Source organism: Idiotropiscis lumnitzeri, chromosome 6 (assembly GCF_059441095.1).
Source record: "Idiotropiscis lumnitzeri isolate Australia: NSW breed Sydney's pygmy pipehorse chromosome 6, RoL_Ilum_1.0, whole genome shotgun sequence".
NCBI lineage: Eukaryota > Metazoa > Chordata > Actinopteri > Syngnathiformes > Syngnathidae > Idiotropiscis > Idiotropiscis lumnitzeri.
In genome coordinates this window covers 20,376,348-20,395,933 of record NC_142396.1, presented here as the reverse complement: position 1 = coordinate 20,395,933, position 19,586 = coordinate 20,376,348, and the positions used below count along the sequence as shown (strand labels likewise).

The 19,586-nt window shown below is 40.8% G+C and overlaps 1 protein-coding gene across 2 annotated transcripts in view; it reads left to right on the top strand.

Annotated features, from left to right (window-relative positions):
- The window catches only part of galnt18a (UDP-N-acetyl-alpha-D-galactosamine:polypeptide N-acetylgalactosaminyltransferase 18a), a 285,922-nt gene that overhangs the window by 76,872 nt on the left and 189,464 nt on the right, over nucleotides 1-19,586 (top strand). The window contains exons 4-7 of one of the 2 annotated variants that reach the window (XM_088299047.1): nucleotides 582-768; nucleotides 7,537-7,734; nucleotides 11,540-11,654; nucleotides 15,600-15,785. In XM_088299047.1, the coding sequence (XP_088155173.1) occupies nucleotides 582-768; nucleotides 7,537-7,734; nucleotides 11,540-11,654; nucleotides 15,600-15,785 (686 nt within the window). The remainder of the gene's footprint in view (nucleotides 1-581; nucleotides 769-7,536; nucleotides 7,735-11,539; nucleotides 11,655-15,599; nucleotides 15,786-19,586) is intronic. The other variant, XM_088299048.1, reaches the window with a different exon arrangement.

The window sequence follows — 19,586 nt, the reverse complement described above, 5'->3', positions numbered from 1 at the left end:
GTGTTTGTATTTAGTCCCCTGGTTCCTTTCAGTCCTAATAATTTTCTACTGCTGTGCCATTGTCAATCTCAATTATCATCTGGCCTTCGTCCGTGCCACGTCCTGTAGCTTTTACTTTTTTGTATAACCTTTTAAAGAAGTGATATCAAAAATGAATATCCATCCATTCATTATCTGTACCGCTTGTTTGTGGTGCTAGAAAACAAATCTTCAACTTGAACCCAAATGAATGATTTCACTTCCACCACGTCTTTCACCATGACAACCATAGAATTAGAATTAGGGATTTCTAATTCTAATTCTAATTTCAGCTAGTCTTTACTTTTGTAATTAAGATGTGTACAATAATTGTATAGCATGATGGCCTTGAAATCTCCACAACAAAAAAGATCTGTTTACATGATGCATAAAAAAATGCTTTGGTGCACCTACATACTAACTGTCAGTTTTTTTTCGATGAAGAAATGTATGATCAATTCTTGTTGACCTTCAAAAGTGGTATTAATTCATGAAAAGTCTTTCATAATATTGCTTTTTCACTCACTTGACTTGTAATACAAATGTGTGTTCTTTTTGTCCAGCGGAACTGAAAGAGCACCTTCAGAATTTTGTAGATGAGATGAATGCTCAGCATGGACCCCAGTTCATCAAAGTGGTCCATCATGACAAACAGGAAGGACTGATCAGGTCCAGAGTCAGTGGGTGGAGGGTTGCTTCAGCACCTGTGGTCGCGCTGTTTGATGCCCATGTGGAATTCAACACAGGGTGGTGAGTTTGAGTTAACACACTTTGGATGTGGAAAAAGTAACGTAATTCTGTGAATGAATTTTAGTGTAGGAAGAGAACACAGACAAAAATCTGAATTTAAATCTGCACGGGTGGATGGAGGAATTAAGTAGTGGGTAAAAATCTATTTGGGCCCCGGACACCAGGCCGTGCAGACACCCTTTTGGAATCGCTGTTTATTCTTTTTCTTCCCATGAATGACTCACCTTTTGGGAGGCTAAAGCCCATCCAAAAATGAATGTATTCATGTTAATCCACCTTCCCACACTCTCATACATGCGCACAGGCATACACCCACGCGCACAAACACACATTTCAAATTCAAGTTTCCTTTTCTGCATTCCCTGGCAAGTTGTATGCGAATACATCACGTGAATGTTGAGCACCAACCCTGTGTGTGTAGGCTATGCAACAATTCTCAACTAGGGCTGCCACAAATGATTTTCCGAGTTGACTAGCCACCAATAGTAGTTGCAATTAGGCGACTAATTGGATCATATGTAAATTGTACCACATCGCACCAGCAAGCTGCTGCTCTTGTTTAACCATCATTAGCTTTCAGCTCAAATACATTGAAAAGAATATTGAATGGGCTGAGCATTGGGACTTTAATAAATAGAGAATAAATAAATCTGCATGTAAAAATTATGTCAGCGCTAGAATTCACCCCCCCTAAAATAATCTGTAGTGATTAAAGGGCTTTTTTGTGAAGACAAAAACTGCAGATCGGCATGCGCCATTTGGTGCGTTTTTTTTTTTCCCATCTCAGAATGTCTACGTCACAGCGGGGAGGCAAGCATTGTAATATGTGATGTTTCCTGGCTTGGTTTGTCACATTTTGTTGTCAACCAGTGTCTGAACTGAAACAATGATTAATTGCCTCCAAAATTCATATGTGCCTTCCTTGTCTTACCCATTTCAACCTGTGCAAATATAAAAGCCCTCTGCACAATATTTTGGATTTATTGACATCAAATGTGAGCTCCTATAAGGAAAAGTCAATATAGCCTCAACAAAATGAAAATAAATCTTGATTTTTCTTCTTTACAAGAATAGTAGAAATATGCATGTGAACTTTGGTGGCGATTGGTTGTAATTTTCAGACTTTCAGAGACACATAAGTTTTGTTATACCTTCATAGGCAGACAGAGACAAAACCATTTCTTTTAGCTCCTAATAACTCACGTGGCTTGTCGGGACAGACTTGGTTAGTAGAACGATATACACCTCTTACCATCCAGACATGGGGCTCCGTGTCTCGGACGCCTGCCCCGCTTATGCAGTCGAGCAGTAATAGCTCCACTGGTCAATCAGCCAGTCGGCGAATCCAGAAGCGCACTGGCAATGTGGAGCCCCAGCTGTAGCGGTGCAAACCATACTTCTGCCCAGCCAGATATTCAGCTCAGGATTGCGGTACGGCATGGACTGGCCCCTTCGAGAAAATGGACGGATGGACTTTGAAAAGACATGGGGCTCTGTATCGCGGACCCCGCCATCCTTTTTTCTTTCCATCCAGAGATACAACGGCTTCACGGTTTGAGTGGTCTGCTCTATGTGCGTCAGTTTTGGATAAATAGCTGCGAAACAAGCCCAGAGGTCGGGTTGTCAAAATTTCAAAGTTTTACTTGAAAAAATTTGGAGCACCATACTTCCATGAGCCTTCAGCCAAGTGTGGCCGTTTAAAGCACCTCATCTTTGGCTTGGCGGTGAACGGAAAACCTCAGAGACAGATGTGGAATTAGGGGGAAAAGTAAATCAAGTTAACCCCTCCAGATTTAAAGACCTTGTGTGAAGTAAACTTGGTCAACAAATTTGAGGATTAATATCGACTAAGTATATTTTAAGCATACTTTCGCTTTTCTCAACACAACCCACCCAAAATTAGTACAGTAAAAAAGTTAAGGAAAGAATAGCGCACGTCAATGGACCAGCTGCATTATCATTGAATTTTGCGCCAGTGTCCATGAGCACTTTGAAAATGTCTTTCCCTCAACCGTTTTGCTTGTAATTACAATCGATTTTGAAAAACGTCTGGTGTCTTAGAATTTGTTTGATGTACATGCCATATTCTCTTGTAAAAGTGCCAATCACAAGTCACTCTAACTGTGACGTTAGTATAACGCACAAAATAATGCTAATTTGGCAATGTATGAACCCACCCACTATGACATATGGTCTCAGTGCAAGCAGAATAAATGGACAGACATTGTGTCATTTACAGCACAGCATCAAATTTTAAAAAGTAACTCTGGGCTAATAACCGCAGCCTATATAACTTACCATTCTTCCAATCTCGATGGGTCTCATCTCCAATCAATGTTCGGTCATTCAGGCACAACGCTTTCGGCATTCTGAGCATCTGGCTCCTATATGTATGGTCCAACATACATCATGCCAACAACCAACTTTCTTCCAATTCATAGGTGTCAAACTCCGGTTCTCGGGGGCTGTTATCCTGCATGCTTTCCATTTCTTCCTACTGCAACACACCTGATTCAAATGAATAGGTTATCAGCAAGCGCTGAAGGAGGAATAAGGTGTGTTGCAGCAGGGAGAGATGGAAAACATGCAAGACAACGGCTCCCCGAGGACCTAAGTTTGACACATGTGCTCCAACGCTTTAAACACCTGGATCCCCTCAGATAAGTTTGAAATATTGCTTTCTGAGTGGATTTCTAGCTTTGTACACTTCCCATGTGGAACACGTCAATATTGTTCTTGAAGTGACGTTGCGGTTTCCCGCTTGCCACTTTCTCACATCGGAAACATATGATTCTTTTTTTTTTCCATGCTTTTTTTTTTGGATGATGTTTAATTACTTTACTGATTTAATTATCCATTTGATCAAATTGCTTCACACTGGGTCTTAAAATTTAGTTTATAACAACCTATGAGCAATTCAGCTTACAAAAAATCTTTCGGAAATCATCGTGTTTGAGAGTCTTGGTGAGTTATAAAAGAAAACAGGCAGATGTGAAAGAAGCTGCATGTAGGCTGCTCATTTCGTTCTCTTTTAAGTCAGCCATGGAATCCGTCCGTTCATCCATTATCTGAGCCGCTTCTCCTCACAAGGGTCGCGGGGGTGCTGGAGCCTATCCCAGCGTTCTTTGGCCAGTAGACAGGGGATACCCTCAACAGGTTGCCAGGCAATCGCAGGGCACACAAAGACCAACAACATTCACACCTTGGGACAATTTAGAGTGTTAAATTATCCTGCCATGCATGTTTCTGGAATGTGGGAGGATACCGGAGGAAACCCATGCAAGCACAAGGAGAACATGCAAACCCCACACATTACTGCTCTGTCAGGCCATCGTGCTAACCAGTTGTCCACCGTGCCGCCAGCCATGGAATCGCTAATCATTTTGTGATGTTTTCAAATGTTGAAGTGGGGCAAAGTACATACATTTTCAGCCCAATAGATCCCCGTTTATTTTGACAAAATTAGTGATGTATTTACAATGGTTTTGAAATAGTCTCCCATGACTACCACCAAAGGATGTAGAGGGGCGTGGCCATATTGCTCATTTCCTGGAGGCGGTTTTTAAGTCATTAGTTTCGTATTGACTTCTCCAAAACAAATTGATATAAGTGAAAATGCACACTAATATAATTTTGCTGATTTAAAAACAATACATGAAGCTATTTAGTGATGAGTGGACCAGCCCAGCCGGATCATCCCTTTAAAGTATGTACAAACAAAATTTAAGATCACAATACATTCAACTTTGATTTAATGTTAGCAGCTGGTTCCTGGTATAACTTACATTGAATGCAATAATGTGGCCGTCACATTTTCGGCTGTCAAAATTTTGTGCATTTTTTAATGGGAACCAACAACTGCTGTTTATACCATGCATTCTGGCAATACAAATAATATGAAATGAAAAAATGCATATAATCACCGAAACCACAATACATTCACATAGATCTCTACCGTATTGCTCTGTAATGCAACACGTCTTGTGGATATACCGTGACCCATAGATCTGTACACGTGCTATCTACGTGAGCAATGGCCGATGCCTCTGAGGGCATTACTGAGTGCATGTTAGCACACCTTGCCGGTTAAAGTGTGAGACGATTGCACTTTGAATTGACTGTGACAAATCAATTATCTGCATACATCTTTTGGTGATGGTTTGAGAGAGTCAGTTAGAACAGACCAGTATGTGCTTGCGGGAGGAAGCTGGACAAAAAGGGCAGCTGTCCACGATGTCTTATCATTCATGTTATTGCAAGCAAGAGTCAGGGCATGCGGTTAAAGAAAGGAACCAAGCAAGGTTGTTCGTTTTTACCGGTCGCGAGCGGGAGAGAGGCCAGGAGCAGACAGGCGACTCGCTCAGTTCAGCTCCGCGCACCCTCTAGCCTCTCTTCCCCGCCGCCTCCTCTTTTATTAGAGCTTGAAGGAGAGTCCTAACGAAACTGAAACTAGCACATCATGGCTTACAATGAAAGCAAAGAAATAGAAACTTATTAGACAACAGAAGCAAAAATGTAGGTGTGTGTGCGTGTGCAATCATTAATGCAATTAGTGTATAAAAACATGATTAGAAATACACAAACTGACTATATAAGGTTACTTGAAGATATTATGATCTTCAGCTTATCTTACAGCAAGAAACATCACAGGTTTAGACAACAGACTCTGCAAAAAACAAAAACAAAAAACACTGCCCAAAGCACACCACTCACATCTCTCTCTAACCAGCCATCTGATTGGCTGAGGCTGATAGGCTCCCAGAATGCATTGCAATACTCTTTTTGTGGTATTATTATTTGTTTTGGGATATGAATGACATGTGAGATGCATGTTTTGTGTTAATTTTGTTTCTTTGTTTCATTGTTTGATTGTATGCTGTTCAGTGATAGTTTTGGTTTTGATTTAAAACTGTGACTCTAAGGAGTGTGGTGACTAGTGACATCCCGCCCCTGGCGTAATTATCTGCTGAGTAGTTATGCAAGCTCCTCCAGTGCCTGTGAAATGTATGTCAGCAAAACTGTGACTCTCTGAAAGAGAGTTAACATGTGTGAGCTAGCATACATGAGCAGGTATGCGTGAGCTTGCATGGGCCTCATAGTGTGCTGTGCCCAGTGTATGTGCTAAATACGGAAATAGCACCGACTGACGCCGCGGCCTTTGATACGGCGCATCTTTGTAATCTTGTTGAAAAAGCGTGTCATAGATAGTCCAAAGAAAATGTAACATCAAATTTTATCACAATGGTAAATGAAGTGCGCATGATTTATCTATGCTATATGTTGCCCAAAGGACTTTTTGATTTTTTGAAAGATTGTCACGATACTCATGAAAACCACCAGGATCACCCTCCTTATACTGTTGAATGACCAAAGTCAGGCTGTTCTTCCAACCATCCCTCTATCCCTTTTCTAAAGCGCTTTTTTTAACTCATTTTAAATCCATCCGCTTGTCATACAAGCTGCTATCTAGAGCTAAGCTAACCAGTGTATTTTGGCGCCCTCTGGGTCGTGCAAATGGCCAAACTCCCTTGGTCTGCTGCTGTGATGGCGTGAGGCAAGCAATGAACAAAGACGAAGGTGTAAACTGTCTAGCGAGGCTTCAATTACTGCTCAACAGTTACTTGGTTTCCGGATAAATATTTCCATACCCTCGCAAATACTTTCGTGTTTTGTTCTCAAAGGCAGCGGGGTGTCACACGGTGCATGCGCTTCTCCCACTACCATATGTCAAATATGGACAAAACAAGTGTGTGTGCGTGTGTGTGTGCAGCCAATGATTGTTTTTTTCGCTTGTTATTGAGACATCCACGTCAACAAAGCAACACAGAACTGACCATCGTAATTTCAATGTTAGAAACGGTCACTCAGAATATTCAACCCAAAAGCAGATATGTACCATTCAGTTTAAAACAATGCGAGTACTAATAATTGCACAAATGAACTATGCTAACAAAATGTTGACACGAAATGCAAGATAGATTGGCGAATTGCTGTACAATGGGCCTACCTATTCCCATGAACAGTGCAAATCGTATAGTTGAGCGTATGATTGACGCTGATTGAAATTCAATCCCCCAAAAACAGGGGAAGATGAGGTGGCTTGTTTGCTTGTATCTTCACACAGCAAGCCAAGCAAAGGCTGTGCTTGGCCCGGCCAGTCACTTCTCGTATGGCATCCGGGAAGCCCAACAGACTAGCCCCGATGATTGGGCTGTTGTCCAGCTTCCTGGCCCCTGTTTTTGGAATTTTGTCTTTATTTAGGGACAGCAAGGATCCTTCACTTTAAGTCTCATGTTCAGTGTTTTGTGGATTTTTTGGTTTTGGTTACTTTTGTCATGTTTTCCTTGTGTCTAGTGTGTTTCTTGTGAGGTTATTGAGTTCACTTATGTTTATCAACCTGGCTTCTTGTGTCCACCAATCAGCTACCTCAGCCTGATGCTCATTTTCCTTGTTCTAGTCACATCTTGTTACCTGCTCCTGTTTTCCTCATGTCTCATTTCCTTTGCTTGTAAGTTTATTCCTGGTTTTCGTTTGTTACTTTGTATCTCGTTTTGGACGTTGTTCATTTATTTTTGTTTTATTATTCCAAATTATTTTTCATTCTAGTTAAATTAAATTGTTTTATTTGAAAGCACACCTGCCTCGCCTCCCTGCTTCCCATCGTTTGGGTCCTCATCACCACATTGTACATGACAACATATATAATTCTTTGCCATGTACCAGTTTTTACTTTTCCTGCAGTTTGTACTATTGTTTGGCATCCCACAGGGCAGAGCCGGTTCTTCAGCGAATAAAGGAGGACCGCACCCGGGTCGTGTCTCCCTCTTTTGACAACATCAAATATGACACATTTGAGATGGAAGAGTACCCATTGTCTGCTCAGGGCTTTGACTGGGAGCTCTGGTGTCGATATCTCAACCCACCAAAGTCCTGGTGGTCATTGCGTAACCACACAGCTCCAATCAGGTAAAAACAAAAATGCATATGTTCTTAGAGAGTCTTACGTTACTGAGATGTAATGAGTGTTTTACTGTAAAGTACGTCACCATCCTGCCTGTTTTCCATCTCCTACTGCTGCGACACACCTAATTCAGTGATAAAAAAAAAAAAAATAAACACACATGACAGTGGCCCTTGAGGCTCTGTCAGTCACTTTGCCACTGGACCAGTCCACGAAGAAGCCCGCTTGAGACAGTCTAGCTTAACACCAAAGACCCTATTCGAAGGCATTAAATTACACATTATCGTGCCATTTGTTTATTCATCCATCAATCATCCCATTACGGCATCTAAGGACCAATCACACACCAGTACGATCGACTTTGGATGCATCCAATGCATCCATGACATGGCATGTGACTTATCCCTTCGTACATTTGTTCATGCAGTCAAGCTGACAGGAACGGAGCAGAAGCAGGCGAAAGATTGGAGAGCGGTAATAAAATAAACATTTATCAGTCAACATTCTGTCCAAGTGAATTCACATGAGAAGGACATGCATGTGCAAGCTGGATGTGTGCATTTTGCAATTATGTTTTGCGTTCTATATAAAGTGTATGAGCGCCTTCTCCTTGGCCGTATCAGCCCCACGGTAGAAGAACATCTCACCGCGGACCAGAGTGGCTTCCGCGCTGGCCGCTCATGTTGTGGACAGGTGCTCAACCTGACACAATATGTCGAAGACGGCTTCGAGCGTGGCAACATAACAGGGGCAGTGTTTGTCGACCTCACTGCAGCGTACGACACAGTAAACCATAGGGCCTTACTTTACAAGCTGACCCAAATGGTTAAAAATACATGTGTCGTCAACATCATCCGCTCCCTGCTTTCAAACCGTCGCTTTTTCGTCGAAATGGACGTGAAACGTAGTCGTTGGAGAGACCAAAAGAACGGTCTCCCCCAGGGTTCTGTCCTTGCTCCGTTACTCTTCAACGTCTACACCAATGACCAACCGACGTTCCACAACATCCGCCGTTTCATCTATGCCGATGATCTTTGCTTGGCTACGCAGGCAAACGACTTCGCCACCATAGAGAAACGACTGTCGGATGCCCTCAAATCACTAACAGCCTACTACAGGGCTTGGTTCTTAAACCCAAACCCAGGCAAGACCCAGACCTGTTTTTCCACCTCAGGAACAAAGACGCCAAGAGGGAGATGTACATCCAATGGGAGGGCGTTACGCTCAAGAAAACACCTAACCCGGTGTATCTTGGCGTTACGCTCGACCGTACCCTCTCGTTCAAAGAGCACGTGGCGAAGCTTCGCAAGAAGGTTTCGACGCGAAACAACCTGCTCGGGACACTGGCCAATTCGACCTGGGGTACTGACCCGGACACTCTCCGCTCGACAGCGATGGCACTATGCTACTCGACTGCAGAGTACTGCGCAGCAGTATGGGCCCGCTCTGTGCATGCCGCAAAGGTCGACGTAGAGCTCAACAAGGCCTGCCGAGTCGTCACGGGCAGCCTGAGAGCCACGCCCTTACCAGCACTCTATAGATTGACTGGCATCGCACCGCCCAACATCCGCCGCCTTGCAATCTCAAAGGCAGAGAGGGATAGGCAGCAAAAAGATCCACGCCATCCACTACATGGACACCAGGAGGAGCAGAGGCGCCTCGTGTCTAGGAAGAGCTTCGTCACTATCGACGGACTCGGCGCGACGACATCCCCAAGCTTCCGACTCAGAACCTGGAGACGTACCGATAGCGACAACCCAAACGAGGCTCTACCCGACATCTGCGAGAGCCTGTCTGCGGGAAAAGACCTCCCAAGACGTCACTGGGCCACGCTCAACCGCGCACGAGCCAAGGTTGGCAAGACTGGGGATAACCTAGTCAAGTGGGGCCTCAAGAACAGCGCTGACTGCCCGTGCGGAAACCCCAACCAAACGATGGCCCACATTCTCCAGGATTGTCGCCTGAGCAGCCCGTGCACAGACAATGACCTTAAGCTAGCAAATAACACCGCTCGTCAATGGCTATCAGTATGGAGCGATAAGATATGATGATGAATTATGTTTTCCACTACGTCAAAATAGCATCGTTTATATTTGTCGCAGTGGATTGAGGGATGCATAGCGTCAACATTGGGAGCTTTGATTATTACTATTTAAATATTATTTTTACTTTTTTTAAGCATTGTAGGTGCAAGAGTGCCCTAATTTGTTTGAATGTTGTGTTATATCAGTGCAATACTATTGGTAACGAGGCTTTCACTTGGCTCTACTGTTTCCTTATTCACCGGCTGATGACGCAGCAGCATCAGGAGCAACTGGGGGTTCAGTATCTTGCTCAATGACACTTATATGATGTGATTTTTTTCCTTTCAATTCATACGTGTGATTGAAAAGGATGCACTTCAGATTCATAATAAGTATAGACTGTGAGCCTTGAGTTGTTGGCTATTCTATTAATTAAAATTGATGAAAAGCATAAATATCTGCACTGATCTGGTTGTCAATGTTGAAAAATGAGGAGCTCATCTCTGTTGGGGTTGGAGAGCAGGGGCCTATATTTGATTGTTAGCCCTGGGGCCAATGAGTACGTTAAGGTGGCCTGAGTACACTTCTGCGTCGCATTGTTTCCTTATTTACATGAGCGATACCAAATAATAAAGAACAATATATCAACTTACAACACACATAACTTCTTTAACATTGTTCTATTTAGTCTCTGCCCTGCTTTGTTTTCCGTCTGTGTTCAATAGTTTTCCATTGTGTCTTTTTAAGTCGACCCAAAAATTCTCTTTACAAGAATATGCATCCCCACCGGTTGAAACCGGGCATTCTGATTAATATTCCATCGGTGGAATATGAGTTAAGAAGTAAAATCATCCTATTTTTGTTGCTCAGGGCTAAGCTAACAACCAATCATGACTCAACCTCAGAAAACAGGTAGGCCGTTATTGGTCATCAACACAAGTTACAAAATGGCCGCCCCTGAGATGGCTAAAAACGGCTGGATTTTTCTGCTTAAAATCATATTCCACAAACGTATTGTTAATCAGAATACCGTATTTTGTTGATGAATTGCTCATAGATCGTTTTATTGCAATGAATCTTTTGGGGTTGACTTCCCCTTTAAGGGTTTGTTCGGCACTTGATCTCTCCTGCTCCGTGGTGTGTGCTTGGAAAGAGAGACCCAGCATTAGTTAACGAAGGCTCATAGTAGTAGACCATTTTCAATGTTGTGTGTTTCTCCAAAACTTGCACATTTTGAAATAACTACTAATCTAATATATTATTTTTCTTTTTAGTTAGACTATGGTTACTTTTGAAACACTGCAAAAAGTTACTTTGTTTTATGTATTCACTCTTACATGCACTCGAGTTGAATAAATTTTACAAGCATAATGCATTTTATCACCAGACAGTTACAGTTCCCCGCCTGCGAGAGAAAGAATTGACAAGAGTCAAATAAACAGTACTCTCGTCTCACCCACGGTGTCTCCTTCACAGACATATGAGGAATAATAAAGTACAGAAAAACACCTGATTCCTAAAATTAACAGTCCAATAAGACTGTTGGCTTCACATAACTATTAAAGTAACTTGTAATCTAATTTAGTTACTTTTATAATCAAGTGGTCAGGAACTTACTTCTTCAATTGTGTCAACACTGCTCATAGCTGAAAGACATCTTTTTTGGAAAGTAGCACGAAATGAAAAAGTAAGAGTTAAAGTGATCAGTGGTACTGTTTGTGTCATGAAGTTGCCCATTTCACCCTTTTTGGATTGAAAATATGGGTTTATCCTTTTCTCTTTTTAGGAGTCCCGCTCTTATCGGATGCTTTGTGGTTGACAGAAAGTACTTTGAGGAAATTGGCCTGCTAGATGAGGGGATGGAAGTTTATGGAGGCGAGAATGTGGAGCTTGGCATCAGGGTGAGTTTGTGCACATCAACCTGCATTCAGACTTCCACCGCAGAACAACAACTGGCGCTTAGTAACCAATTCAGGTTCTTCAAATTCTGAAAATAAACTTTAGTTCCGATGCATATCCAGTTGTTACCATATGCAATCAGGTATGCAGAAAGGAAACCTTTCTTGCAAAGAGAGTAATCTTACTTTAAAATCATGATCTTGACATTATAGCACAGGAAATTGTACAATAGAGTGCACATTATTTAAAAAAAAATCCCACCACATTATCTCAATTAGTTAAACTTTGTCATTTTATATTCATACACTTAAAAACATATTGACCTCCTTTACTGATTACATCAGTTTCCCTGGCAATGGTCCTGCATAAGATTCTACCTATGCAAATCTACCTACCCCCAATGAAGGTGCAACCGTCAGTGCCCATTTGAGTAGCAAGAAAAAAAACAAATATTACATTTTCAGTTCAAATTATATTGGAAGCTTCAAATAGTGTGCATTATGGCACAGTCTGTGAATTGGATTCATAGTGTTACCTTGATACAGCATCATGAATATGGATTGATTGAGCTTTGAAAAGCTTAAAGTGGATCAGTCGTTTAAAAGGCTTTTTTAACAGGCTAAAATTTGCCTACCGTTTTGAAGATGAAACCTAATTGTTACATACAAAAAAGTATTCCAAGCAGCTTTGTACTTAGCTCTTTGACAAGCACGGGATCTTTGTATTTCCTGAGATGTTAAAGTTGTATTTTGTTCTGTTCTTTTCCTCTGAGAGCTATTTACATCGCCAATAGGCAATTTATTAGAAAATATGTTTAGTAAGTAATATGCTAAATTAGGTCATATTGCCAACGGGCATGGGAATAGAAGGCTATATAGGCACAATTCAGTCTTGCAAAACACAACCGAACAACACTCCATTTTGACTGTAACATTTCCAGCCATGTTTGCTTGTAAGATTTACACAGAATTCCTTACACTGTTTTTAACACAATGCTGAGACACAAGAATTGGAGAACATTTTTTTCAATATGGAAACTATTCACAAAAGACCCTCCTGTGGGCTGGGGTAGTACTTTTGAGGGGCACAGAATCCTTTTCCATTGAGGCAGGGAGTTTTTAGTGAAAAGTATTTTACCTCAATAAAGACACAATTCCACACAATTAAAAAAAAAACCAAAAAAAAACAATGAATCAAATAACTGGTCATCATCATCATCTTCATTGTGGAGACTCAAGGTCCACAAACAAAGACAGACACAACAATCATATTCCAAAAAGCAGCTGTACTTTACAGTGCTTCCAGAGAGCTAACTGGTCATGTATTGTACTGACAGCGGGATTAACCAGAGTTTGAACCAAGGTTTACAGGCATATGGAAAGTGCTTTGTTACAGCTCCAGCTGTTTTGAAATGCGCTAAATAAAATTATACATAATACATAATAAATAAAATTGCATTGTATTGTATTGTTTTCAGTCGGCACAAAAATCTGAAAATGAAGTGTCTCATGAGACCTCTTCCTCGTCTCCCACCTCCTCGTGCACCACCTCTAATACAAACTATTGATCTTCCACCTCAGTTTTTCCATTGTGAATTGCACATGTGCCACATCTGCACTCTGAACTGACATTTATCCTACCTATTTGGTCTCATCACATCAGTGGAAACGTATGTTCAATTACAGGTTGTTGTGTTTGAAACTAACAGTAGTAACTGACTGGCGAACCAATGAAATATGCTGATGGACACAATGACAGAAGCACGGTTAAAATAAAATGACAGACTGACCGACTGATAATTACAGTTTGGTTTGGCTTGAAATAATGACAATCTGATGATGACGGGACGGTGCCTAGGCTGCTGACAAATGAAGGACAAGTAAATTTCGTAAATTGCCCACCTCGGGTGATAACTCTGCACACACAAGCCTGACAAGAGCATCACTGTTTTATTACTTTATTGCGCAATTTTAAAAAAATGGCTCATTAGCGCCTGATACAAATTTAAAATTATGTTCAAATATGTTTGCGAATGCATTTGAACATTTACTCTAACCTAATGCACATGTAACTGATAGACTAAATTTTTTGCGGGGCTATAGCACCTGCTAGTCCCAGTGTAGCGCCGTACATGTTGGGGACTTAACAAAACAGTACATTTGGCATGAGAGAAATTGAATTTAAGCTGCTTATTTCCTCATAGCTCTCATTGTGAGGCATGAAGAGTTAATCGTTGATATTTTCATAGGTTGAAATGGACGTAAGTAGAAATGTCTACATACATGTTGGTGCTGATTGGTCGACGTTTTTGACCAAAATGTACAATGGTTTTGAATGGACAAATTGTGTCCGGTTCCTCCACTGACTCCCGCCGAGGCATGGGATAAGGGAGGGGGCGTGGCTAGACTGAAAGAGGCATTTTGAGAGTTGCTGGGTATTTATTGATGTCTGCAAAACAAATTAAAGGAGGACAAGATCAGAGATGGCCAATTTTTCACTAACAAGATCAGTTTAGAATTTTTTTGACCAGGAAACTGAGATTAGATATTGTTTTCTTTTTTATCCATTAATTTTGGAGAAATTAGGAAATAAGTGCTGACTTGAAAAATGCTTACTTTTAATGTGGAATGTGGCCGCAACCCCCTCCGCTTGCCATGTGGTACTACAAGAGTCAGTAAAGGGACCGAATACAAACTCTCCATTGGAAATCATTGTACTTTCATTGCTTGTAATGTCCAAAAATGGTGATGAATTGGCACCAAAATCCATGTGGACATCCCTACCAATGACCACTTCAACATATGAAAAGGATTAACCTCTCTGTGGCTGATTTATATGAGAATGAGGAACTGTGGAAGTAGTAGGTTAGGACGCAGCGCACTCCTTCTTTGCTGATCATGGTGAGGGTGTACGGCATAAAAGCACCAGTTGGGATATTTACACTGACTGAAGTTGGAATGACTAGACATGCACATTTATTATTTGCATGGGGACTGGTTCCAATTGTTCGACTTTAGGCGACGTAACTACATCCCTTTAAGCAAGTAGTGTCTGTTAGTCATTTTCAGCCACGTCATTGAAAAAAAAAAAAAAGGTTTAAAGTTTAAATACATAGTTCATAATCCATGTAATTGACTGAAATTATATTTATTGACTGGGAAATTAAAGAAACATTTCGGAGCAGATGAAAACGAATCAAAAAGAAGAGGTCATTCTTCACTCGGGGGAAAGCCCAGCTCTTGTTTTTATGTTTTCTGCCAACTTGTTTGTAGCATAAAAACTGCCTAAGTCAAAGAAATGACTTTGGCAGATAGTATTTTTGGATCCTAATAAGTGTTGTGGTTGGCCAAGGACAGACGAAAGGCAGAACGACGTAGAAGGAGTGTAAAGTTATGCCGATATCACAATTTGGATAAAAAATGACTGGCAATTATGTGACTGATGATCACTATAGTTAAACAGGAATCTCTCAGGCAACTGTCTCGAGATAAAATAAATGCCCACACAGCTAAAGAGCAAATGATTGTTACGACATCCCATATGCAATTTTTTTTAATTTAATATTATGAATAAGCAATTCCTTAATATTAAGACTAAAGAATTCCTTAAATTGCTTGCTAGAGGATATGTGGTTTATATTAAGTCTAGACTTTTAATTAAAAAAAATAATTAAAAAGCTGGAATTCTGCAAACATTAATCATATCCTGCGTTTTGTTACTGATGAAAATTACAGTTTGAACATGTGTTCATGCAAATTACATATGTTAATGATGAGAACGAGTTGAAGATGTCTGATTCTGATGGAAAGAGCAGCAAATAAATCTGATTCAAAATTGTTAAAAATCTCTCCCTCTCTCACTCACACGAACACACCCCCACACACACCCCGCACACCCCGACCTAAACACACTCTTTCTCACTCACTGTCACTCTCTCTCACTGTTAGGTATGGCAGTGTGGTGGAAGCGTAGAAGTTCTTCCTTGCTCCAGAATTGCGCACATCGAGAGAGCCCACAAGCCTTACACGGAAAATCTGACAGCCCTCGTGCGCCGCAATGCTCTAAGAGTGGCTGAGGTCTGGATGGACAACTATAAGAGCCATGTTTACATGGCCTGGAATGTTCCATTTCAGGTACAGTATTTAAACGTGTTGGAAGAGAGCAAAACTCAAGGGGCAAAATCACGGAAGCGATACAAGAGTAGTAATGTGGACATCCCCATTGGCTGGAAGAAGCTGGCTGTGTGAAGAAGCAATTGAGAGCCAACATAAGCATTTTAAGTTATGTTTCATTTGAGCAAAAGGATGAAGTGCAATGAATACAGCCATCTCTACAGTGTGACCCGGTCTAAACTCATCTATGAATTTAGAGGTTCAGGTACGCTGTGTAACGATAACTGCGTTTGGCATCATGGGGGGAAAAAGCGTCTACCGGTTTTTATAGTATAGATTTTAAGATTTAATAATGTGGACACTCACGACTAATAGTCCAAAGTACCTAATATTACCATAATATTATTTATGAACTATGAAAACTCGGACTGGTGAAATGTAAGGACGGAAGGGTTTTAAAAGGACGGATGGGAATGGAGAATGATCATTTTTATCAATAAGGATGCAGGGATGATGGCAGAAGGGTTCCCAGGTCGCGGCTCCAGGACAAAGGATGGATCTCTGCAAGACACTATGCTATGGAACACAAGACGTTAATCTAATTACAACAACTACAGTTTATGAATGAGAGTTTTGTGTGTGCCTATGAACTGACAGACACATGCGAACCAAACTGTTTAAACATGTTTAAAAAGCCGGGCCACTTTTTGTGTTTATATGTGCTTGAATGAGTGACTACTCAAACAGCGGCGAACAGGCTGACTGACTGAAGAGCAGATGAAGCAGTGCAAGTGAATGTTGATGAGGTATATAAACAAAGACACATGTAAATGACCATTTATTGAGTCTGGAAAAAAAACGACCTGTCCATTATTTCTCAGCGAGCGATAAGTTGACGTAAATATCGTAATATGATTAACTACAACCATATTATCGTTGAACCTCATGCCCAACGCAAGTCTAGCACTACGCGTGGTCTAACTATGTGCGCGTAGGTGGAGTTTTCTTTCTTTTTGGTATTTTTGCAGACGATAATAATAAAGGATTCAGTGAATTGATTTCTACAATATTTCATAGGTTTTGACCCACGCTGTTGTTACATTTCTGAATATAATAGAATGTCATCCAGTACACATGTGCCCAAAGTGCAGAATCTGTCTGCCTGCACCTCGTCAAATTCAGCAAAATTGTGTGACACCAACAGGCCAAACTAGACTTGCCCCAGCATGAAAATGGAGATGTGCCCATTCTACAAAAAAAGGGCCATAAGTGTGAGGTATTACTGTTAAATAGTAACTCTCTGACTTTCAGCTCTAAGAATGTTCTTTTCAGTAAAAAAAAAAAAAACACCTTTTCACTCCCAAACATTGTCACCTAAAATGAGAAATGTGGTCCAGACTTGTAATAATTTCAGAGGTGGCACACCCTTGGGGCATACAAAGCTCGCCAAGTTAGACTACTTTGCTCATATTATCATTGGAAACAGAGTGAGAGAGCAAATGTTCCTTGTTGCCTTGGCTGCAAGCATCTTGTCAAATGCCCAAATTCTCCCTTGGGATTTATTTACTTCTGTTTAGGGAAGTGTTTGTGTACACAAATAGAAACAATAGAGCAATGCAAATTCTGCTGAAAACCACTGAGCATAGCAGTCAGCTGGCGCCAAAGAGCTTTCTCTGGAAGCGTTGTTAGGATAAGCAACTCGCTAACATCTTGTTTTGTGTTATACTAGAAAAACCCTTTCAAAAACAAAAAACATGCCTGTTTTTGTAGAAAATGTCTTTCATGATTAACAAACCCAAAATAGAAATACACTCTTCCTCAATCAACCGTACATCAGGTTAGGCTCTGTACTTGAATCTTGCATACAGAATAAGACAAATACTACACACTGAATTGTGGAGGAGTAAACTAAGCCAAACTTAACATGTGAGTCTTTCTGAATTAATTTAGCCTTCAAACAATCAAAGGAAACAAACTGATACTGGTAAATAAAAAAAATATATACATTGGATGCTGCTGAACAATTTCCATAGAGATCATATCATAGTAAACATTGTCATTGTCAAGTGAAGGAAATATGGCCCAACAGTGAAATACCAAAAATGAGGATTTATGTATATGGTATCAGATGGAATACTTACACCTCCAAGAATTATTACTTTTCAGAAGACCCCAAGAATGGCATGTTTGTTCAACCGTTATTAACATTACAAACATTACAAACATGCATGGCCAACTGGTCATTTTTTTTGGTCCCCTCTTGTTCATGCATTTAATCATACTAAATTCATATGTAACACGCTCTGGTGAAGGTTTTTTTTATTTTTATTTTCGGGGACTTTAAGGTACGTGAGCAGTTAAATCCATGCGGGACTCTCCACCGGTAGGCTGGGGCCGGGATTTCAATGAGGCATAAACGCGTCGTTTTCCACACACTCCCTGGAGGTGTCAACGATTGCTACTTATGGCAGCCATTCGAACTAGAGGTAAACAGGTTACTGGGCAGAGAACGTGTCTCTTTAAACCAATTTTGTCTTTGTTTTTTAAACATTTTCAAGTAATTGCTTAAAAAAACAAACACTTATGTTGTTGGTCAAGTGTGATTTCTTTTGTTTTTTTATGCATATTCCAGGAAAAAAAGTACTTTTTTTTTCTTCAAATTACAGAAACAAAAATACTTTTATTGTTGAGAATCGCCGAGGTTCCCTGCTGACTGGTAAATAATGACTGGAGTTCCCTGTTATATAGCACAGAGCGATATTCACGCTCCAGAATCAAAGAAAGGAACAATTAAAAGCCAAGTGAACAATTAATACTATTGTCTTAAGACAATTAATGGTCATATATGATTTGTTATGTTGTTTTTATTTTTTTAATCCAAATTTCAGAAAAAAATACTTTTACTTTAGGGAATCACAGAGGTTCCCTCTAGGTTGGTAAATACAATACAATACAATTTTATTTTTATAGCGCATTTTGCAACCGCTGGAGCTGGAACAAAGTGCTTTCTTATGCTGTCATATAAATTGGCAGGTAATTAGAATACAAATTAAAACACATAAACACATTTAAGATAGATACCAGAAGAACAGCGACAGTCTCATGTTGAGTCGAAAGCTAAAAAAATAAAAATGTGTCTTCAAACGAGTTTTAAAAATGGACAGAGAGGGGGCTTGCCTAACATTTAATGGAAGCTCATTTCATAGGGACGAATAGAAGGCACGATCCCCCCTGAGGCTGTGCTTGGTCCTCGCCACCTCCAGCAGCATTTGGTCCACAAACCTGAGGCAGCGGGCAGGTGTTCAAGATTTGAAGACAAACAGAAGTATCTTAATGTGAAATCTAAAGTGCACTGGGATTTAGTGAAGAGAGGCCAAGATTGGGGTTATGTGCTCCGTCTTCCGAGTTCCAGTTAAAAGACGAGCAGCAGCATTTTGGACCCGTTGGAGGCGCTTGAGCGAGGACTAGCTGACTCCAAAGTAAAGTGCATTACAGTAATCTCACCTAGATGTAACGAATGCATGAATTATTCTTTTAAGTGCTGTTGGGAAAGAAAGGGCTCCACTTTACCCAGCTGCCTAAGATGAAAGAAGCTGGATCGAACAACAGCACTGATTAGCTGATATAATTTAAAATCACTTTAGATAAGATGCCAGGGGGCCGAGGTCAACAGGGTTGAGAGTAGAAGGGCCACTAGGACCGAACACCATAACCTCTTTTCATTGAAATTCAGGAAGTTAAGTGTCATCCAGATTTTGATTTCCTCAAGGCAGAACAAAATAGTGACTCGAGTTCCCTCTTAGACCGCACACAGTGACATTC